The sequence below is a fragment of the Osmerus mordax genome, chromosome 7 (genome assembly GCF_038355195.1).
Source record: "Osmerus mordax isolate fOsmMor3 chromosome 7, fOsmMor3.pri, whole genome shotgun sequence".
In the NCBI taxonomy this organism is placed as follows: Eukaryota; Metazoa; Chordata; class Actinopteri; order Osmeriformes; family Osmeridae; genus Osmerus; species Osmerus mordax.
The window spans coordinates 14,962,766-14,986,096 of NC_090056.1; the positions used below are offsets into that span (position 1 = coordinate 14,962,766).

The 23,331-nt window shown below is 41.0% G+C and overlaps 4 protein-coding genes across 4 annotated transcripts in view; 2 read left to right on the top strand and 2 right to left on the bottom strand.

The window, feature by feature from the left end:
• Positions 1-469: 469 nt before the first annotated feature.
• On the bottom strand, positions 470-1,955 carry b3gnt7l (UDP-GlcNAc:betaGal beta-1,3-N-acetylglucosaminyltransferase 7, like). The gene has a single exon (XM_067240054.1). It carries the CDS (start codon positions 1,953-1,955, stop codon positions 702-704), a length of 1,254 nt encoding a protein of 417 aa, XP_067096155.1. The 3' UTR covers positions 470-701.
• Positions 1,956-3,013: 1,058 nt separating this feature from the next.
• c7h1orf174 (chromosome 7 C1orf174 homolog) lies at positions 3,014-4,593 on the top strand. The gene is made up of 4 exons (XM_067240545.1): positions 3,014-3,195; positions 3,607-3,672; positions 3,781-4,155; positions 4,338-4,593. The coding sequence occupies exons 1-4, from the start codon at positions 3,181-3,183 to the stop codon at positions 4,470-4,472; spliced, it is 591 nt and encodes a 196-aa protein (XP_067096646.1). The 5' UTR covers positions 3,014-3,180; the 3' UTR covers positions 4,473-4,593.
• Positions 4,594-4,941: 348 nt separating this feature from the next.
• Positions 4,942-7,796, bottom strand: dffb (DNA fragmentation factor, beta polypeptide (caspase-activated DNase)). Its single transcript, XM_067240055.1, has 7 exons — positions 7,650-7,796; positions 7,342-7,468; positions 6,981-7,166; positions 6,830-6,909; positions 6,491-6,658; positions 6,021-6,121; positions 4,942-5,915 (listed from the first exon to the last, which is right to left on the bottom strand). The coding sequence occupies exons 1-7, from the start codon at positions 7,788-7,790 to the stop codon at positions 5,711-5,713; spliced, it is 1,008 nt and encodes a 335-aa protein (XP_067096156.1). The 5' UTR covers positions 7,791-7,796; the 3' UTR covers positions 4,942-5,710.
• A 912-nt stretch (positions 7,797-8,708) lies between these two features.
• nphp4 (nephronophthisis 4) overlaps positions 8,709-23,331 on the top strand; it is a 71,113-nt gene continuing 56,490 nt past the window's right edge. Inside the window, exons 1-5 of the mRNA XM_067239511.1 lie at positions 8,709-8,858; positions 8,958-9,098; positions 17,911-18,080; positions 18,342-18,406; positions 22,817-22,960. Coding sequence (XP_067095612.1) covers positions 8,709-8,858; positions 8,958-9,098; positions 17,911-18,080; positions 18,342-18,406; positions 22,817-22,960 — 670 coding nt within the window. The remainder of the gene's footprint in view (positions 8,859-8,957; positions 9,099-17,910; positions 18,081-18,341; positions 18,407-22,816; positions 22,961-23,331) is intronic.

The window sequence follows — 23,331 nt, forward strand, 5'->3', positions numbered from 1 at the left end:
TTAGTTTGTTTCATTCACTTTGTTCATTTGCTTTGTTCCACATAGTATATCATTCCATGGATGTAACTGTTTTTTCTCGCATAGTTTGAGGTGCATATAAATCGGTATTTCTTGTACAATATTTCCATCTCAATTGTTTTGTAAAAAAACATTTTGAATAAATCAAGCTGTACAGAGTAGTTGCTGTTGATGTGGTTTACTTTACAAATGTTACACCTATTCTGCTCTCATTGAAAAACAAGAATACATTTGACATTCAGTACATTGTATTCCAAACATTTAATTTTGTTTATGAACTTACATTTTATTGCAAACATCACACTAAAAGTAACATGTACTATTTGACCCTGCAAATATGAATTACAATGTAATTAAATATTAAAAAATCTATTGGTTATTAAAAGTGGTCTATTTTTATTGTACAGCATACATAAATGTATTTGTTTTCTTGGGGATTTGGCCTGCATGTCTTCGTGATCACACTTGGACATTTGCTCACATGCAGTTGGCCTTTACAAATGCTGTAAATGCAACATTATACTCTTCATCAAAAACACAGTTGACTTGGCCAAATAATAGATCTTATGTACAATTCTCTTTACAATGCCTCTGTTGCAACTGAGCTTACAGTTACTGATTGACATCCAATCAAACATGTTGAACAACACATCGTATTTCATGATATTAACTCTCCTGTTTGCCTAAATTGCAGTTCTCTTAGCGCAAACAAGGTCCTCATTTTGCACTACACTCCACATCCTGAGTAACTCATCTGGGCTCAGTTTATGAACAACGATGAGGTTTTTGTAAAAGCAGGGTTCGCTGTTCATTGGGCTCACTCTGCGCTTCATTATGCCAAATGTCCTAAAACCTGGGTGCATTTCTGGAGCCAAGTGAAGCTTCTGTAGGCACATTCCCAAAAACACGTCATCAATTGGGTAGAGTTCCAAATCCTCAGAGACAACGAAAAGTCTCCTAGCTAGTTGCGAGGACATTACAAAACCGCCACCTCCAACATAAGGTGGATATGGCTTATCATACAGCTCTTTGGGAATGTAGTATTTACTTTGACGGTTCCTTATAGGGATGGCTTTGGAAATTGTGTCTCCTACGAACATGTTCAACACTTTACGATCTTCAATCTTGAAACTAATAAGTTCCAATAAATTGTCTGTATTGACAAAAACGTCATCATCTCCTTTGAATATGAACTTGGCACTTGAGCAGTGAATATCAAACCATTTGAGAAAATTTATCTCTTTTAATGTGAGGTTGAAAAAGGTGTCCATGAAATCCCACTGAAGTATATCTCCATAAATCCTGTTCTCGTACTCGATCAACTTCTGAAGAATTTTGGTATCTTTCCCATTTGTTGGACTTCCTAAAAGAAACAACGTTTTAATTTTCTTCCCATTTACTGTCTGTTCTTTCCCCCACGTCTTGCGCACTGCATCTCGCCTATCGTGTTGTTCTATAACGGATTTCACCACCATAAGCAAATGGACCTCTCCATCCCTGCATTTATCCGGGTGATTTATCAACATGGGGAAGTATCGACAGTGTCGATGCAGAACAAACTGATGGAACCTAGGATCCAGAAGTCGAAACCAGTCCTGGTTCCTGGCGTCTGAATCTTCACTGCAATTCATGACATGCACATCCCAGGAGGCCGGAGTTGCGTTGGAGACTGTCACTCGTTGAGCATCCACATCCCCCAAAACAGACGGCGAGTAGTTACCTAAACTACTTTTACTAAAGTCACCTTTCCCTTTGTGTAAATCCCGTTGTAGGCCTACTCCCCACCATCTGTCTCCATTTTTTGTATCAATATCATCATTGTCCTTAAAGCTGTTTTCCACAAGCTTAAATTTTTGGATCATCAGTAACGACGCAAAAACTAGAGACAAACTCAACAGAGTTTTTAACACCCTCTTTCTCCGAAAAAAAAAATCCATAGTTAATGTGCACAATATTTAGGACAATCAACCTTAAAGACTTACGTTGAACGTTTTAACAATATATCATAATTTCGTGTCGTTATTATGTCCATTTTAGGTCAGTTGCAGTCTGTGAAAACACGTCTCAGGTAAATGTATCTTGGTAGGCTATCACATTGTGGGTTCTATATGAGTAGGCTATCAAGATGCTGCGTCTTCAGAGTTCAGCCAAAAATACAAACATGTTTGAAACGGCACAATCCGTCCTTCTCTCAATGGCTTTACAATTTCTTCTCCAACATCTCTGCTCTCACGTCTGGTTGACAAGTCTTGAACGTTAAGGCTGTGGTCTACCGTTGATCTTCCCCCTCCCTTCTCGGCTCTGTGAGCAGCAGGTTTCTTGTTTCAATTCACAGATGGCTGTGTGTTGGCTCAATAATAGTTCATGAGTTTTACGGCTTTAATTAGAATATGACGTAATCGAAAGTAACCAATGAAATCAATGTAAAGTAAGGAAGATATATGTAGGCCTATTTACGGACTAAATTCAAATAGCGTACTGATAGCGTAGCTAATTAGGTGTGATGTGAACAACTATTTCTGAGATATTTGGCTATGGCTGTGGCATTTTCCAGTTCTAGCATACATTGTTTTCTAAATTACGTTTTGTTTTTGTTTTTTATTCAGAAGAATTGTATTGCCATCGATATGCCGAGGCTTCTTGGATGAGAAAAAGCGAGAGCGATTATTGAGACCCGCTGCCTTGATTTAGACCGAGCTCCTTACGCCCTCTAGTGTTTATTTGAAGATTGTACACAATCACATCTTTCAATAGCATGGGTTAGGCTAATGTTACTCAAGTTAAAAACGTTAGCAGTATCCATTAGAACAATTACCATTTATGGATGCCTTTAATCATTACGAAACTAAGAAATTACTACTTTAACCTGACTATAAGCTTGAACTCGAGACACACCGACCTTGGAAGAACTGTGTCCCTCCCTAGCGACTATTACAGGAACCTGTACCTGACGGCGCATCCACCCATATAGTTGGACGGACCCGTCATCCGCGTAGTAGCTCATATGAGCCGGAGGCGAACGAAATCTCATTTTATACTTGCAAACTTGCCAACCAGCTATACATTGCAAGCCTATTCTAGAATACTGACAAGCTAGGGGGGGTCGTACTGCTTCTTCAAGAACGAGAGGAAACAGACACGAACTACAAGTCGGCTTCATAAATGAAGCAAAAACGGGTATTTATGCGACTGTACAGAGCTAGCTTGGAGATATAGTCTATAGTGTGGACGTGGGAGCAGAACTAGCAAGCTTATCAAGGGACAGTTAATACACTGTTTGAATATCGTAGAACATTGAGTTGCTTTATTGATTTGCTGATTTGTTATTTTAAAGCCATTATTACGTAAGCTACGACAACTGGTCGACTAGCTACTAGTCGACCAGTTGTCGTAGCGTAAGGATTAGCTTTCTATAGTGGATACGACTACTGTATAGGCTACTAGTTGTTTTATTCAGATAATCAGCGCTAAGTAGACTTTTACGTCCCGGACATTTTACCATTACTTAAGAAATTCGCCATAAATATTGTTTTATCTTAAGTTGTACTTTAGAAAGTGAATGTCTTTGCACTTGTGTTCGGTATTCAGATGCCTGGTCGACTGTACAACTTGAAGCGCCGGAAGTGCAGCTCGGGGACAAGGGGTTCAATTAAGGTGAACTCGTGTAAAACAAAATCGCATGCTGTTAGATATTTTACGTCGCTACACATTTAACGTATCATAAACTTTTTTTTACTATCATATTTTTTTCTCATTTCACAGTGTTCTGTGAAAAAAGAGGTGAAAAAAACAAGGCCCGAATTGGCCCACCCAAAAAGTGAGATGTCTCACAACGAATCGAGCCTAGATGCTTGTAGCAGACAAGAACATTCTACACTGATGCTTCCGGACATCAGCTGTGACTGTCAGGATAGGGAGAAACATCCAAGTTGCGGAGCTGCACCAGACCCCGGGGAGAGTGAAGGCAAAGAGAATTGCTTGGGACCGGAACAAAACCATTGCAGAATGAACAGTTTATCAGAGACAATGGAAGGAAACAATACAGAAAAATATGTTGACAATTATATTTTCCCAGATGACAACAGTAACCAGATACTTCCAGTAGAACAATTCTTTGGAAATCTGGAAGTTGTACAGGTGAGTACTGCATGTCAACTAAATACATTTTTGTTTTACGAAATATGTCAATTAAAGTTTTCACAGCAGTGTTTACAACCAGTTAGTCCCATCAAATGTTAAGGATTGTATAAACATAGAACATAGCATATACTGCCATGGTCTTGACATGTGCATGCTATAATTATCCTCTTGTACTGTAGGACTGTCCTCAGAGACCAGCCATCACTTCCACCTGGGGTAAGCGGGAGCACAAGAGGCGACGTTATTATGCCAAACAGGACAGCGATGAGGAAGGCTGCTCTGACATGCAGCAAGATGACAGTGAAGGGAGTTAGTGCACCTTACCAACCAAGATGGGTCTCTTAACCATGGCTATAAAATAGCTAGTAGGGGTACAAGGGGATGTCTCCATGCAGTAAATTAATTTGGTTTGCCAACATGTATGCCTTTTTTCCAGAAACTATTTTTGCACATTTGCTAGCAATTATCAGAATGATGCATACTTATTTGTATATATTGATAGTATATCAATGCATGAATATATATATATATATAGTTTGTGTGTGTGGGGGGGGGGGGGGGGGGAATTTAGTATAAATAAATATGTACAGTTAGGTCCATAAGTATTTGGACATTGACACAATTTCCATCATTTTGGCTCTGTATACCACCACAATGGATTTGAAATGAAACAATCAATATGTGCTTTAAGTGCAGACTTTCAGCTTTAATTTCAGGGTATTTACATCCAAATCAGGTGAACGGTGTAGGAATTACAACACATTTTATATGTGCCCCCCCCCTTATGGACCTAACTGTATAAATATTCCTGGTTATTTTTCTATACCTCTCAAATGCAACTTGTTATGTATTCACATCATTGCTGATAGGCTACTTAAAGTAAAAATACATAATTTTTTATTGTTAAGATTTTTGTGTAGCTTGGTCTTGATTTCATTCTTCTGTTTAAATATCAATCTGACGTTTTCCAGTTTTAACACAATCTGCAGGCTGTTTGCCCTACAGCAGGATGATTGCATGGACAACTGTATGGTTTCACATGACAGGTACACCAAGCAATGGAAACAGCAAATACAAATTATGCAGGTATTAATCAGTTTAGTTTATTGCAGAAATTTCATTTGGTTCAAAATGAGAACTGACAAGCTGCTGCAGTTCTTGTTCAAGAGGACAAATGGTCTTAACCCTTGTGTTATCTTCGGGTCATTCTGACCCATCAGTCATTGTGACCCACCGTCGTATTGCGACAGATTTACCGCATACAAAGACAAAGTGAAGCATTTTCTTTTAACAGCTAGGCTGTCTCAGACCCCCCACATTGCAAAGGTTAAAAGAAAATTATTTTAATTTGTATTTGGTAAAATTGGGTAAACAACGATGGTTCATTATGAACGTTTGGGTCATGTGACCCGAAGGCAGCACGAGGGTTAAAGCATAACCCATTTGTATGATATAAATATTTGTGACAAAAAGTCATGTAATTCAAACAAAAGTACAAATGTCATAATTTGGCACAGTGTCCAACATTTACAAAGTATTGTTTCCATGGAGATCAATGTTTTTTTCTCTGTTGGTACATTTTCCTCTTGTCACATACCAGGTCATGAGTACCCTTCTTATGACAGACAATATGCACCAGTTTTAGATTGTCTGTGGTGAACAGTAGTTTATAGAAATAATCCAGGTTGATGTCACTGCTCTTGTGGTTCTGTAGTGCCTCCACCAAAGCAGGGATCACCGTTCTCTTCTTCTCAATCCTGCAGTTAAGATATTTTTTATTTAACACATATTTATATGGTGTCAGCTTGCTATAGTGTGCAATTTATAATGAGGGGAAGTAGATACAATTATTTTCCACCCACCGGTGGTCCAGGTTCCATGTGCTAAACATAATTCTGCTTTCTCGATTGCCATATGGGTTGATAGAATGAAGGGACTTGCATTCTTCTTTGTCAAATGCACCCTAGTGTAGGACAGAGACATGTATTTAAACCAGAGGGCAACACAAACCACTTGTGTATCAGTATAAATACCTTTTATAACTGACAAACAAACTGCAGTTTAGTAAGCTTAGAGAATATTGAATTAGTTTTGTAAAATGTAATCATATTTAGGATAAAAGCTGAGGCTTTCATGATTTACATTTTATTATTTGGCAGATGCTTTTCTCCAAAGTGCATATGGTAAGTAAAGCAGAGAATCAAAGTTCGTAGGTGCACTAAATCAACTACAGTGAAACAATTACATATAAACTACAATGTGATAACATTAACTTATAGATACTTGCTACAGGTTTATCATTGTTATCTGAAAAATATATTTTAACTATTACCTGGCAAGTGAACCAGCCCTCTGCGGTACATAGGCAATCATTCTCTGTCCTGTCAAAGTACCAGCCATGGTACTTGTCAGATTTCAGTTTACTCACTAGACATGCTGCAGTTTTTATGTACTCAGCTCTGACTTTGGGTTTTTCAATGTTTTTGGCATAGCCGTTCACCTGAAATGGAAAGCCATTGACCATAAATTTGGTCTGAAAGGTACAATCCGAAAGATCAATAAGTGGTAAAAGATTCATTATTAAGAAAACATTATCAAAAAAGTGTTGCAAATGCTTTAAATGTCCATGTCCTGCTGTTATACCTTTTCATTTACCATGACATAATTTTACCTCTTTCATGTAACCCCTAATCCGGCTCTCACAGTTATACTTCATGTAGGATGATTTGGTCTTGAATCGAACGTCAATACCTGAAACGAAAACATATTTAACAGGCATAAATCAACTGCTTTGCCATGCCAAGCCACCACATAACACATACCGTGGAACCACTCCCCATCTTCCTTCCTGCTCTCAGCTTCAGAGCAGTCCTTCAAGTGAAGTAGTAGGTCCCCCAATAGTTTGCGTTTTTTTGGAGACTGCTCGTCAGAGAGAAGTTTCCGCGCTTCCTCTATCACGTGGTCTGAGTGCATGTCCGTGTCCAGTAACCGGCCTATGTCACATACAACTGAAGAATAATTGCAATTTTATGTATTTTCAACTCATAAGGCTGTTACACATAATTCCATGTCAATTTATTTGAGGACAATTGCAATGCAACACAAACTGGATTCCAGAACAACTCGTTTCTCAAAGTACATTTAACACAATGACGTGGACGTTGAATGCCAAGTTGCACCCACATCCGTTCCATGTCTCCTCCTTCGCTAGAAGAACCAGTTCGACATTGTCCGGAAGAGTTTGGAAGTAGTGCTCTGTCAATACTGTTCCATCTTCATACAAGCAAATATGCGAGCCTTCCGAGTGCACCTAGAAAGCATACATTATTTGGTTTTACGTAACCCTGCCTACAGTACTAGAGTTTACAACTCCGAAAAGGTTGTCTAACGGGCTAGCTAACTTATAGCATGCATACACGACTGCGTAGCTAACATTGACAAAGTGACAACGGTGAAGTACTTAATAGGGACTAATTTCACATTAACCATACCTGTAAAAATTGGCATCCCTTTTTGAGAAGAACTTTTAGATTTGATGCGGCCAACCCATACTTCTTCGTGCCGTTGAGACTTCTGAGTTTGACAAGTTTGTTTCTCACCAATTGTTTACTAGACATGCTTTCCAATTCCATGCTTACAAACAGATAAAAGGCGAACAGTAACGACACCTACTGGAGAAAATTTGAACATTAGGATGGTGTGAAAACGTCAAGCATAACGTTACCCAGATTCCAAGCTATGGTTCTTATATGAGATGGAAACTATAGCTAATGGATTGTTTTGTATTATTAGTAGATCCATCCCTTTCCCGGGTATAAAGCGTTTCTACACCGACTGTGTCTTTAAAACAATGAGGAGCATAGCAACGTTAATATCACCATAACAACCATGGATAGCAACTGAAGCCAAGCGACGGGAGACACCAACTAAAAGGCAGCACAGGGTATAGTACGATTTATTTCCCTTTTTTTCACAATTTTTGTACACTAAAATAGTTATTGCGGAACGTGCTGTGGCACATAATTCTATATTTAATAAACACAACTAAAAAGTAATCATTATTAAGCTTACCCTAACCAAACCACTACAGTATGTTATTCCTGGTGTCCCCCGCTTGTGCGAAATGTAGAGCTAGCTGTAGTAATCTATTTCAACATGGCTGCGACAGGGGGTTTCAAATGAACTAGTATAGAAAAACGAGAAATTAAACGTACTCAAATGAACTTTTTACTTACGTCCTGCCATAATATCTCAGATCATATGCCGTAGACACTGGCTGTACGGTACAGTTGCTTGTTCGCTACTAGTAACCCTATTCTAACTGAAGTTACAATTCCTTACGGCCTGCGTGTGAGCTAGCTACTGTAGTGAGTGTGTGTAACATAAGGTAAAAGGCAAGCAGTCCCACTAGTAGCGATTTAGAATTTTCACTTTAGGTTCACGAATTAACGACAACGCAATGAGTTACAGATAGTCCGCTAAACTTGTTTGACTATCAAACCAGCGCATCATTTGTCTTTACCCGCACAGAATAATCTGCATCTCCAATCATGGACCGTTGGAAAGGTTTATATTACGAAAGATGCCGGGTAATTCCTTCCCACAGCCAGACTATTCGTCTAGCACAGGGTTCACACATAACCCACTCTCAAGGCTTCCAAATCACAATGAAGAGTTTGGATGGACCTCATATACACCAGGTGGGATAAACTAGGTGTCATAGTGTCCACCAGAAATCACTGCCATAATTGTCTTTTATAGTACTACTTCTTGTCTCTTTTACTCCCCTTGTTGCTCAGGAGTCCTCCGAAGGTGAACAAGCAGTCACTTACCAGCTCAGATTGTCTCTTTTGGATAAAAACCACCAGCATTTCTTTGGAAGAACATGGAAGAGCTCACCTCAGATGATGAAAGCCAACTGCAAGATAAAGTTCAATGAGGTGCTGTTTCACTCAGACTACCTGTGCTGTTAATTATTACAACATGCTCGATAAGGAATCACAATGTGTAATATGTCTCTGCATCATTATCTTGTGACTGAATGGGTAAGGCTGCTGGTTAGTTGTAATTAGCCTACTTACATACTCGGGTGAGATGTGTACATCAGCTCCCTGGCCCACTCCCACAACAGCTAACATTTGACATTGATGGAACTGGGTCTTGTTGGATATTCATCTGATTTTGGTGCTGCTGTCTGGGTGTTTTTGGTCAGTTGGGTGTGATTTATCAGTGACAGAGGTTCAACGTTGATTGTTTTGGCAGTGTTAGTGGCACCATAACACTCACATTAGACTGGAGAGAGAGCTGGCTTCTAATAATAAGAATGTGACCATATTTGGTTACTAAAGTATCCTTTTTTTATTATTTTTTATTATTATTATTATTTTTACAACTGCCTATTGAAATGAACCTAGAGGCTTTCCTACTGAGATCAACTTTTATAGGTTGAATTCTGGACTTAATGACAGGCAAATGTCAAGCTTGAAGGCATGCTCATAAATGGAAGTCATAGGAGACCGAGTCTTCCCGAAGGTCTCGAAGGTTATGGTCATTTTTGGATGTTCAAATTAGAGGCCATTTTTATTCCATTTTGTTCCTTAACGACAGGAACTATGCTTTAAGTTGAGAAAAACAAACCTGTGATAGCCTAGGCTATGGCCTAGGCTCTGATATGAGAAACAATTTATATTTAGCTGATGCTGTTTGTTGTACTTGTATGTTTATTTGTTGTGAAGTAGACAATAGGCTACAAATTAACCAATTCATCAGGGTTGATTTTGATTAATTTAATAATAGGCCTTCCTACAATCTCATGCCAGTAATAAGCTTTACTCATGGTAACCTGCAACAGCATTTACTCTTTATGAGTGGTTTGTTCATTTCAGGTCATGATTAAATGGCCTGGAAGAACTAGCTTCTTTGATGTAAAATTACTAATTGAAAATCTTAAAATGAAAAACTAGAGTAATTTGACAGAATCTAATATTGAAGAAACCAATATTATTTGTACAGAATCTTCATTTTGATAAAGATTGTGTGGGTACTTAACTGGATCTGGTGATGTACTATAAAGCTGTGTTGAAGGTAGACCTGTGCATTGACATGTGAACAGTGTAGTTCACACATCATCAGCTTGCCATGATGGAAAACTCACATCAAATCAAATTTATTTGTATAGCCCTTTTTACACGCAAGCATGTCACTAGCCTAACCAACCTAAACCCTCAAGGAAGACAAGGAAAAACTCCCCAAAAACTCTCAACAGGAGAAAAAAATGGAAGAAACCTTGGGAGGAGCAATTCAGAGAGGGATCCCCTCCTCCAGAGACGGTTGGTGAGAGAGAGGAGCAGAACACAGGCTAAACATAGTCATACAGTGTTGGTGGGTTTTTAAAACACCAAAATCCATTGTTCAACTTTATAGATGTAGGACAGGACCAGGAGACACGCGACCAGGTCCAGCGTTGGCTGACCGACGACCAGGCAGGTGCTGACAACTCAAACCCCCCACACCACAAGGGATGTGTGTGTGTCCTAGAATTCAAAGCCTTTAATACATCATAAATTATTCATATATTGTTTTTTCATAATTGTGGTAGAAGCGTTCTATTCTGATAACAACAACACACCATACACTATCACAATGATGAAGTAAGTCAAATCTAGGCTATCCTGTGTCACTCTGCAAGAGCACATGTTTAGAAAATAAAAAGAAGAAAGTAATTTCGGATGATGCTCTCACATTTAGGGGGCTGTTTATGAGTGGCAAATTGCTGTTTGATATCCAAATTACGTCTCAGGGATTTCTCTCCAGGCAGTGAGGTAACTGGATGAAATTGCACAATGCCCGTCAGCCATGATGGATTGGTTTTAATATCTGGCAAAAACAAAGACGTGCAAACAACCAAAGTGATTAAAGGCAGAAAGTGGGCTCTTATTGTCTATCTCTCTCTCCAGACAGAAGCAAGGCAAGTCTCGACAGTGAGGATGTTTATTTTTAAGATGTTTGTTTCTAGAGTTCTCCCGTCGTGAACGTTTTAATCACTGAGCATACCGTGATATAACAAAATATTTAATATTTTTTATTTGTATTTTTTGGGGGAGGGGGGGGATAAAAAAAAAAATCATCTGATACTTGATTCAATGAATCTCTCTTTTAACATCTACCTACGTTCCTTGTGACAATCAATTCATAACCAAGTGTAGACTATTTTCTCTGGTTTCACCATTTTTCATTTGACCTTCTAGGTTAAGATGACCTGTGGTGTTTCTAGACGTTTTTCTTTGGTTGACTTGCTCCCTCCCTCACTCAGTTTCTTAAGTGGACTTTCGTCTTAATACCTGATGGTCTGCTAGAGTCTAGACAAGAGAGGAAATGTTGTTTTGCTATGGATATGTCGACACCTTTGCAAAAACATCAAGCTATTTTGGGCAATAGATGGCACTGTTGTGCCACAGGTGGTCTAACAAGATGTTATGCTTTTGGCTTTGGACGTGTGTGTGTGTGGAAAAACCTGACCAATATTTTGATTTTTGATCTGAATAACGATTTGAAAAAACTCCATATTCACTGACATATTTGGTGATATTTTGTTATAGTCCTGTCCTGTCTGGATGGTGCTCAAAAATGCCCAAACACAAACAGCAAAAACCTATGATGTATTAGAACCACAATGACATCGGCAAAATATCAATGCATTGTGCAAACATGTGTGTGGCTCACCAGGTAGAGGGTGTACCATTTATCCCAAAGCCTTTATTCAGAGGCCTGAATTTTATTTCTGCCCTGTTCGTTTCCTCCAAGCCTTCCCTTATTTCTCCTTCAACCTTTCCTGTCACTCTTTAAGGCTGAAAAAAGGCCAAAACAACAAACGAATGAAAGACATAGATGCCTGTCAAAGTTATTGTGTAAGAAGTTAAGTCATCGTCCAATTATTGGTTGATCTCCATTGTCTCATGTCTCTCATCACTCTTTTTTAGTGCAAGTTCAGTCTTGTCCACATTCTCCATGCAATGTAAGAATATGTTACTGGACAGTGGGAATTTCAAATGGTCACTTTTATTATTTAGGTTAACACTCCATTAGCCCACATAGCTTGACAGTGGTGTAAATTGGCAAACTGGGGCACCCCCTGAGAAAACATTTAGCCTAACAGTTTCCTTTGTTTTATGAATAGACGCTATCTAAATACCTACATTATTTTATAAGAAATCCTGCCTAATTCAGAACTTGTTTCAGAAGTCAGAAATTGATTTATAAACATCATGCTCAACACACTTTACACTCACTATGATCAATTTGTTTCAGACGCAATGGGGCAAGAAAATCAAGTGTAATGAGTTTTTTAAAATATACCTAACTCACTTCCCAACTTCTACTTTCAATTGACTTTACAGTATGCTTTCATCTCTCATTTTGCGGAAAAGACCTTCTGATTCTTAACTACAAACAAGTGAATAGGGGTAAAATTGATCAGAGCCCTCTGCATGAAATCCCATATGATTTATATATGGGAGATGGACTTGGCAGTACAGCGAGGGGAGGGGGGGGGCACACTGAGATATATACACTGCAATTATATATGGGCCAGGGGCTGGTTGCTTTGCTTGGACTGATCAATATTTCACCTCCTGTGGGAGTAAACATCCCATGGAGCAGCTGCTCCTTAAAGGCTTTCCACACTCGAGTGGCGTGCTTGGTAATCCATCGCCATGTGTGGCGCAGAAAATTCCAGCTCTGCAACCAGCAGACACACAGCTAAAGAGGATGCTGGGGGAGTTGACAGGAGTGAGGGGGACCTCTCGTCCTCTGCTGCTGACTTTAACACTATCTGTCTTCTTGTCCCTCTGTTTATTACTCTCTCACACTCTATTTGTCTCCCCATTTACCTCTCGACATGCATGCTGAGAATTTGGCCCCATAATTCTGTCATTAGCTCTCCCTGGGGTGTCCTTTGACTGTGTGTGGTCGTAAAGAGAGAGAAATAGGTAAGGACCCTGCGGTGTGAGAGAAGTGGCTCCTTCCTCACAACATGGTAGCTTTCCATGGGTTTGGTACTTTCCCCTCTGAATCAACTTGTTGGCATAACCCCTCCTCACTTGCCCACTTATTTGTTTTAATGCCAGAACCATGATTGGTTCCACAGTCCCTGTATTCTGTGGCAAGACTACATGTGCAGCTGACAGAAATGTCAGGACAGAAGCTTGTAACATTGAGGGGCCTTATCCATGATTATGTACACATACAAGGTTGTTGAGAAAGAGCTCTGGACATTTTGTGGAATATGTTCTTCCGTAGACCAGTCACCATAGAATAGTGATGGCTTCATCTCAAGCACTGGGCCAATAGAGAAAGGGTCACTGCAGTTTGTACACTCCGATGAGTTTTTTGTGTTGTAGAAGAGTACTTCATCATACATTTAGCCTAGATTAAACCAGCCTTGTGCAGTATCTGGAAAGGTCTTGAATTACGGGAATTAGATCATGCATGATGAGCTAGTGAAACATAATGATTGGAGTTTGGATTGGATTGCCTTCCACTCTAATCTGATGTGCACAAATTAGGATCCATCCATTCTTTAGTGATTGCCTCACTCTGTCCCATTTCACTTTAGATAGACTGGACAATAGGGACCCACTGACATCAATAATTATGCAATTAGCATTTGGGCTCATTTGCATGTCATGTGGTTGTCCGGCTTTGTGAAAATAGCAATAGAGCATGGGCATGGCCAAAGATGAGGCAGCAGGTGTGTGTGTGAAGGCTCCGTGAGAGTGCACTCCCTGTGAGTCACACGTGCCAGCACGCTCTCCAAACGAAAGTAAGCAATTTTTACAGCACATTAAACCTGGCCGTGATCACCGTACTGGGCTTTGAAGGCCTGATTGCCAACAATTTACAGACGCTAATAGAGTCGGCAAGATACCAGATGAGGGTATGTAACTTAGATAAAGACTCTTTCTTAGACTTATCTTAGACTCTTAAGTGGTTTAAGTTAGTTGCTTGCTATTGCTTAACCAGCCACTGCCTTGGATAATTGTCTAGCATGTAAATGCCCTACGCTCGCTCCTGGTGCTGAGCCTCCGGTTGTTTGACAACAAGGCCCTGTCAATTAAAGTCTTGTTATTCTACAGCTCTCCACCCTCCTTCAGCATAGTTCATGTGTAGGGGCTGTGAACTGCACCAAAATCATCCCACCACTCATCCTGCAAAACTAAGCATTTGGGCTGATAAAAACGGTCTGGGATGAGACCCAAGGACCTTGTGTGCCCAGTCCTGATTAAGATGAACATATATTGGATATACAAATATAAATCAGCCTAATGACATAGGCCTACCAATGACATTCTCAACCGCACCAGCGAGACATGTCGTCAATTTCCCGTCCTTTGGTAAATATCTCAAAGTCCCACAGGGATGCTCTTCTGATTAATTTAAAATGTCCCAAAATGTCACCAAGGACTATCCAGATGAGGCAGTTGCCGAGGTCCCCCATTAGAATTCTAGAGTCAAGTTTTCAATTCCGCATGCAGTGGGCAGGATTTATTCCATGTAAACACACACATTTACAACAATGACAGATACCATACAGCATCGTCCTACGCAGCCGCTAAATCGGCTGGGTTGTTTTAACGCACAAGAGAGGCCCTCGATGATATGTGCTCAATGTTGTATAACAACCCCTTGCTCACCCTCTCCCTCTCTCCCTCTCACAGTTAATTTATCTGTCACCCTTAGAGATTGACTATAATCCCCAAGCTGCTGACAGGCTGCTGCTGCTGGTGCCGGTGCCATAGCTCGATGATGTTTTAATATCGCCCTATCATAGCTCTTTTTCTTTTGTCATTTTACTAGGGGAATATTTACCCTTGTGACAATCGATTAGTGGTTTGTGTACATAGTTGAGATAGTTGCAGGAGAATCTAACCTCTCATTAGGTGGAGCATATGTTACCCTTGGCAGTGCCAGGGAGCAAGCTGTTTTCCCATTGACATCCTCTGCGCTCCTGTGGTGGAGGAAAGGAGCAAGATGTCAAACCGTGTTTTCACAATGTTCCAGGAAGTGCTGTTTGTAATAAACCGATGCCGTTAGTGACATCAATAGTGTCTGTGATTTGAACTGTCTGCAAATGAAGTTATTATTTTAAGATGTGCAGTTCCCCTGGAATAACTGAGACATAAAAAGAAAGTGTTAGTGTGTGTAAGTGTGCACGCATGCAAGTTAAAATTGGCACTCAATTTGTAAAGGCTTGTAGACAAGTATTCACATATCAAGCACTACACTAGTTGGAAATTTAGAGGAATCATATTGTCTTGATGGAATTGACAAGTGCAGCTGTTTTGTGTGAGTTTAGAATAGAATCAATTTGGAGGCGAGTGAAGCCGTATGAGTGCAGAGCTTGAATTTGAAATCTCTTATAAACAATGTCCTCCTTGAATAGCTTCAAGACTGAAGACTGTCTTTGACCACAATGCAAATCAATATAATCACTGGGGAGTAAACTTGGGTGAACATGATAGAAAATATAGATTCCTGCATCTGGTTATTCCTCAGAGTAGTTCAAATACAGTTCACTTTAAGCCTGTGATTGAGGAGCTACAGTATTTGGGTGGAAAAATAAAGTGAAAAACGTGTTTAATCCCTTGACATATTGAAATGCATTTTAATTACTACTTTCTTTATATCTGCCATCGTCTCTGTTTTAATATTCATTCTTGTTGTGTCTCTTACCGTCTGTCTCTAAATCCCATTCTGATTCTGATTCTATCTCTCCCTCACTCTCACTCATTCACTTACACAACCCTTCACACATACTCACATGCACTGACTGTAAGAGAGTGCTCATGTTGGCCATTGAAAAGTGAGACATAATTTAGATTAGTATTAGAAAATCATATTTCATACAAGTCACATTTCATGCACATCTTAGGAACACATGTTCTGTCAATTCTTGTCAATTCTTGTCTATTCCATGGTGTTCTAACTATAGAATTTCAACATTTTAATTCTGACGCGGCCATGCAGAATTAAAAGACAGTGTCAATCATGTGACTCATATACTCGTTCTTGACAAGTTCAAGTATGTGAAATGTTAATGATGAATCATGCCCCAAGTTGAAATTGTTCCAGCTGCGTGGCTTAAGGAACATGCTATACGCTGTACTGAATAGTGAAAAGCCTGGCTTGCAAGGCAGCTTCCCACACACAGGCCAGCAAAGTCTCTCCCTCCCACCTCTCTCTCATTTGTATTCTGCTGTGTTTTTTCTGCTGACTTTTTTCTTCTTCTTTTTTTTTTTTACTTTGGAGGTAATTTTGAGTAAAACACGAAAAGGCTTGGATAAAAGATTGATGTGGCTAAAATGCGATGCTTATGTGGTTTGAAATTTAAATACCACTCGGTGGCTGTTCAAGGCTGCAGGTTGGAGAAATGAACAGGATGACGGCCAGAGACATTAGAAACGGCCTGTGTAATCCAAGGTACTTTAGGGATATCTTTGCTCATTTTTCAACTTTTTTCCTCAGTTGTATTCTCTCTGCTTTATGTCATGGAATTTGCTAACAAACAGTCTTCACCGAGCTTTACTAGGGACCGATAGATCAAAAACTACAGACCACTTAATCATGATAAAGTCAGTGCAAATGAAACAACATCATAGATCTACATGGCTTTACACTAGAGTTTTCAATTTCGCCCAGTAGTATGGCTACGTATTCTACAAACCAATTATTTTAAGAGAAGTACATGATCCCCCTGCAGTTCAATAAGAATATCAAACCTGGCGCCCCTCTACCTTTCCATAAGCTTCCAGGAGCTGCTACTGTGAGTCATCCTGCTCTTCAGGGTGGCTGGACGTGTTTCATGCCCATACCCCCACAGAGAGTGGCATCTTCTCAACCCTGGGTGTTTGGCTCACATTGTGAGTCCGGGAAATATCTGGAGATAGGCTGCACTGAGCTTGGTATGCCCTCAGAGAATTGCACCAAAACCAAACAAAAGAAGGAAAATATTTTTTTTTTGCAATAGACAATCCCATCTTTCCCATCATAATACATAACAGAAAATTGTGAAAATGTTGAAAATGTACTGATCAAACCGCTATTTTCCAAGGCTGAAAATAACAACAACAACATGATGTTGGATTTAACCCATCAACCTCTCGCTCACCCTGCTTTTTTTCCTTTGTCCACAAACAGCAGCAGTATGCCCAGGGTCAGTGACCTTGCTAAACTTATATCTGCTGTTTGTTTGTGAGGGCAGAACACCATTTCCTCCACCTCCTACACCAGCCCACTCCAGTCAGCCAGATGCACAGTCAAACCCACACTGCAACCCTAACACAGATCTATAAGAGCCAGGCTGAAGGTTTGAGCTCAAGCTAAAGGCTGCCGATTGAGGCCACCCTGGGAGATCAAACACCAACCATAACCTTAGCCCCTGTTTATCTACTAAATGGCAACCTTTCCATGGTCAGGCCACTATGATGCCACTGTAAAGCCATGCTGATGGTCTAGGTCACAGCCACATTGTTGCTGTTTGCTCAGATTTATATTTTAATATTAATAGTCCGGATCTTACTGTCCAATGTACCACCTCCTAAAGCACCACTCAGCCGCTGGCACCAAACCTGAGACCAGCCTGTTTTGCAGAAAAGTTGCACAGTGTCCATAAGATCAGCCAGTGAAGCCCTACCCTTCCCAACCCATTTACTTTACATCCTGACATGCTCATGTTTGTTTGTGTTTCCATTGAAGGTGGTGTATTTCCACACCTCACTGAGGGTGCCCAGTGTGCTGGCCGTGGTGGAGCTGGTGGCGTTATCACCCAGGGCAGAAGGCTCCCAGCATGCATTGGGGTGCGGCTTCGGGATCCTGGACTTGTTTGGCAGCCATGCAGAACCTCAGGCCACCGAAGGGGACAGAAGGTGATTAGTATAGTGGTGATAATACACCAGGCAGGGGTTCATGAATTTTCTCATCCAGAGACAGGTGACGGATTAGCGAGAGGATTAGAGTTTTTGTTACCCGCTAATAGCTCAGAGACCCCTATTGTGCATGGGGTGAAATCCTTTCCATTAGTGATGTTTTGTTGTGATAGATTCATCATTATGTTCCAACCATATCAAAATGTGGGTATTTCAACAGACTATGGATGGTTACAGCATCTGACCTTCTTGTGTTTTCAGACTGGACTGGTACTATGGAACACCCAGGACTCTGCTTCAGCCCGAGTCAATGGATCCCAAAAAGCGTAAGCACATTCTCCTGTCTTCAACATCAGTTCGGACTGACCATCAGGTTAGGGCTGTTGAGTACTTTCACAGAATTGAATCCAGCTGACAATGAACTTTCAAGTTAATGGTGATTTCAGGCTTTTTTCTTTTAGTTCAGTTCCATATTGTCTGATTCAATTCCAGTCTACTTCATATTGAATTGAATGTACATGGGGGATGTTGTTTCCACAGCTCGTAGAACACGTGTAGAGACACAAATCCAAATGGAGTAGGCCCCTATTGTGTTGCTCTCTAATTATGCAGTGTTGTCATGTCTGTCTACAGTGTTAAATAAAGATATCAGTGGCCCAGAGCTCCACAAGGCTCTCTCAAGCCCAGAACATGTCATTATAAGACACAGACACCATTGATTACCTGTGTCAAAGCGTGGTGAGAGACACCAATTGATCTGGTCATACAATGTGTTGTTTGCTTTAACCCATGTTTGCTTTCATTGTTAGAATATGCTGGCTTTTGTTCAGCTCTGTGGTGTGCAGTTAAGTTCAGCATTTTACGGTACATGTATTTCACATTAGTACATGAGTTCATTTCACTCTGAAGAATGATGCGTTTTGGCATATCATATACATTACACACACATTTTATAAGCTCCGGGGAGGATTGTCAGTTGACAGTGAATGTAACCTATGGCATTTTGCAGTTGCTTTCATGCAGCCTGACAGAACAGTTCATGTATTTTGGTAAATGTAGTCCAGGGGTAGATTGAGCAGTGACCTGACAGTTGAGGAAGCTGAGCTACAGTGAACCACTAAGAAGCTGCTCTTCACATGTCCTCTGTTGGGCTCATGCCCAATGTACGGTCATGTTAAATGTTGGCCTGGAGAATTGCTAATGTGTGAAAGACAGCCAACACAGCTATTAAAGCTACTGCACTATGACACGTTAATATTGGACAGGCCTCTCCAAATGGACATGTTACCTACTGTACATTGAATAGTTGTCAGTGAAGGTTTGGGTAAGAAGAGAGTTTGTATTTTGCTAGTCTGATTTGTAGACCTGTCTGGGTGCTTCTTCCTACTGTGGGTGATATTATATAGGTACAGAAACACTTGATAGAACAATAATTCTGCAATGTTACAGGAAAATAGCTGACTTCTGTGGATTTAGCGCAAAGTCAATGCACTCTATTTTCTATTCTCAATCTTGAAGGCAATAAATGTGTTCTTGAGGAAACTTAGTTTATATAGTTTGATTGAAACATTGCAGTGGTATGATCCTCTGGTTTATGTGTCCAAGAAAAGTAAGAATTTGTGTTAAAATGCCATGAATGCACTTGTTTGAACTGAACAAGAAGCACCTTGAGCCACTTTGTTCCTTGCACATAGTGTCTGTGTTTGATGGATCAGAAAAGCTGTGCCGTGGCCTTTTGTGTCTTGAGTGGTCCTGTCTCTTGGCTTCTCTCCCAATCCTCAAATCTACAGTAAGGTCTTCCAAACACATCCTCGGAGACACTTGACAGATGGGCATACTGACAGACAGACAGACAGACAGACAGACAGGGAATAAGACATTTCCAAACTACACCTGGGGACCTTCGAGTCTGTCACATCAAATGTGTGTGTCTGTGGGACGGGACGGGGGTGTGCAGCCACATATATTTGTGCATGTGTGAGCGTCCGCGCACACTTTGTACGTTTAAGTGTGTGTTTATTTGTATCTAGCATGCCAGGGGGTAAGGGCAATCAGAGGGGGGCAATGCCAGGAGGTGTGTGGGTAAAGGGGGGTGCTTGGTGCCAGGAGGTGGAGGAGGGACAAGAAGGAAGCGTGGCAGCCAGGGGAGCCTCTGGTGCTGCCAGCCTCTCTCCATCTGTGTTCTCCTGCCCAGCGGGCCAAACGCCCGCACACCGCCACCTAAACCCCTCTCCTGTATCGACCCCGGGGAACACAGAGAGAGAGAGAGAGAGAGAGTGTGGGGTGGGGAGATGAAAAGAAAGGAACAGCGGGAGAGAAAGATAACGATTTGCTTGAACTCCTTTTCCTTGACTAACATGGAGGAAATGGTGTAGAAGAAGGAAGCAACACAGAGCAGGAGCAGGGGAATGAGGTTAAAGGGGTGGAGTCTGTTTGGGCCTCCAAGTACGGCAAAAGAACAGCAACGGTATGGAAAGTTTAGAGGGGCCGGTGAAGATGGGAGTGGTTCGATGCCTCACCAAAGCTCAAATCACTGCTTCTTTGGTTGGCTAAGGAAGAGACCATACTGAGCACGGAGAGATAAAGCAAAGGAGAGAAACGGAGCATATGGATACGCTCTGGGCCTCCTTATCTCCTCTGCTAGATTGACCGGAGGAAAACCGAGGGATGAGAAGACAGAGAGAGAGAGAGATAGAGAGAAGAATGGAGGGCTGCTTTGCTCACCTAAGCTCCTCTTTTGGACGGGCCATGAGGGAAATGAAGTGAGTGAGGAGGAGTCAGCGAGGGAAGAGAGTAGAAAAGGCAGCTCTGGGCTTCTCTCAGGGAGATAGGGGACAAACAGATGGCACACTGCTCCAACGTGCCGGGAGACTGTATTGTGTTCACATTACCATGTTCTAATCCACTGCTGCAAAAGATAGGTCAGTGCTGTGGGTTTTCCAACCGTGTGTGTATGTCTGTCTGTCGTTCTACCGGTCTGATATTGTGAAATTTAAAAATCAAATTAAACTACCAGTTCATTTGGTTTGCCTTTTATGACTGTGTCTAAAATGGCTTGGTTACACAAGGGCTCCTGTGTTCCATATTCCAATCTGTTGTCAATACCCTGAATTATACATTTTACACTTTCAAAGACGGCTGTTGACTTTCTCCCAAAACCTGTCTTTTCAAATTCAGTCCATTGGTATTCATCCTGATTATTACGCAGTCTCCCCTCCCTGTCACCCTCCCCAAATCCACAGCCTTCTGATGCTGAGCTACCGAGTCCCATTTTTACCATCTCTTGGATTCATCTTCTGCCAAGTTTGTACTTGTCTCACACTAAGGGATCTCAATGTCTGCCTGAAGATTTTTGTTTTTTTGCGGAAATATTCTGATCTGCACATTGCGTCAGAAACACAAGCTTAATGCATTATGAATAAGGAGAAATAAATGATAAAGTTACCCACATACCGACACCTGGGCACCATCTGTGTTAAGCTAGTTGCGTGAATGTTTTTTATTTTCCTTTTTTCTGCCGTCCCCCCCTCTCTTCTTTTCTTCATTAAACTAAGTGACTCCACTCTCAATGAAGCATATCGCTTTAAAACTGGTGAGCAGTGACTGGAGGAACGCTGTCAGATTTCCTCAGAACATGTCAAAGTAGGCAGTGTGTGCCTGATGAAGAGAATCCGACCTGCTGTCAGGGTACATCAGGGCTGGAGGAGAGGAAAGGCTTCCATTTCATTGTGGTGAACTGAGTGGTGATCATACAATATCTAACCACATTAGGGCATCAATCAAAGCTGTGTCACTAAAGAAGGTTCACATTGCTAATCATTTTCCTGCAGGATGCACCGGAAGGCATTACTCCCTTGCATTATTGAACCAACTATGATTATTGAACCAGCCGTACACACGATTAACTCAGCAACTTGTTCGCACTGTACTACAGATGGTACATGGGTCCAGGTGTATCAATGTCAGTAGTATGATCATGAAGACTTGGAGGGAGTGAGTGGAGCTGGGATTAATGATCCTCAACATCTCAGCTGAAGATGCAATTATCAAAGCTGTCTGAATGATTGAACACACCATCCCGGCAGGCTTGTATGAATCAAACACACACTACACGTCAAATCCAATGCTTCTCCAGCATTCCGTACATGTTGATGAACGCCATAGTGGGTTGACACCCATCATATGATGAAGGATGTGTGTGTGTGTCAGTCCATCTTATATAGTACACCGTTTTCTCATATAAAACACAACACTCTGGACATGGAGCACTTTGCTATAGTTTATTGGTTGTAATGCTGAATGCAGCCCAGTTACAGGTGCACACACACCCCTTCACACAAACACAATCAGAGACAGAGGCAGGCACGCTTTCAAAAACGATTCTCCCAACATAATGGTGCGTGCACCTGGGCCTTGGCAGCCAAATGGAATATTGAAAAATTGAACTGTTTTGTGAGTCACTTTCGAGCAATGCTCTCCTTCATAAAAATGAAACAGCTTCCTATTTAACTCTTGTAGACAGGTGACGATTGTTTGTGAGGCAGACCGGATGACAGGCAATAGTCCAATGGTTTGGATAAATATGATGGGGAATCGTGTATTTGTCTCCAGAGAAGCAAAACATTGCATCCCATCACACTTCTTCAGTAATATGTAAACCTTTTAGATAAAGGGAATGATGATTGTAACACTGTATACTGCATTGTGTTTAGTTTTTTCTTCATCTCACCAAACAGAGCTCCTGAGGATTATTGAAGGAGCTCACTTGGTCTTCAACATCAAACCACATCCTGCTTTGGCTCCCATCATGCACCTCTTCCCTGAGAACATCCTGGTGTCTGGGGATGAAAACATTCCAGGGCTGGTGCCATCCCCAACAGGTGAGACTAAACAAACCTCGAACATTCACATTTCCATAAAGGAACACTCATGTAGTTTTACAGTGAGGTCTGATGATGGACCTCGAGTTCCTTACCAATACCATCACTGATGAGGCGTGTGGCACTCATTGTTATGTTTCCACACTATTTAAACAGAATAAAAATTAAAAAAAAAATTGTGTAAAGACATTAGAGAGATCCCATGGTGGTTATCCTTGCACCACTGGGTCACGTGGTGTAATTGAAAGTCACAGACAGCAAAGAAAATGATGTGACATTCAGTCTCCAGTTGGTCTACCATATTTATCAGGCTTCGGTTTGTTTTCAGTGCAAGTATTTGAGACTTTCATTTGAAAGTCTCAAATATGTAT

Bases quoted from the DNA above. Each gene is read 5' to 3' on its own strand.
- b3gnt7l (XM_067240054.1), bottom strand. From the start codon at position 1,955: ATGGATTTTTTTTTTCGGAGAAAGAGGGTGTTAAAAACTCTGTTGAGT.
- c7h1orf174 (XM_067240545.1), top strand. The intron at 3,673-3,780 runs GTGAACTCGTGT...CTCATTTCACAG, and splicing joins GGACAAGGGGTTCAATTAAG to TGTTCTGTGAAAAAAGAGGT. The intron at 4,156-4,337 runs GTGAGTACTGCA...CTTGTACTGTAG, and splicing joins GAAATCTGGAAGTTGTACAG to GACTGTCCTCAGAGACCAGC.
- dffb (XM_067240055.1), bottom strand. From the start codon at position 7,790: ATGGAATTGGAAAGCATGTCTAGTAAACAATTGGTGAGAAACAAACTT. The intron at 6,122-6,490 runs GTAATAGTTAAA...GTCCTACACTAG, and splicing joins AGGGCTGGTTCACTTGCCAG to GGTGCATTTGACAAAGAAGA. The intron at 5,916-6,020 runs GTGGGTGGAAAA...TCTTAACTGCAG, and splicing joins ACATGGAACCTGGACCACCG to GATTGAGAAGAAGAGAACGG.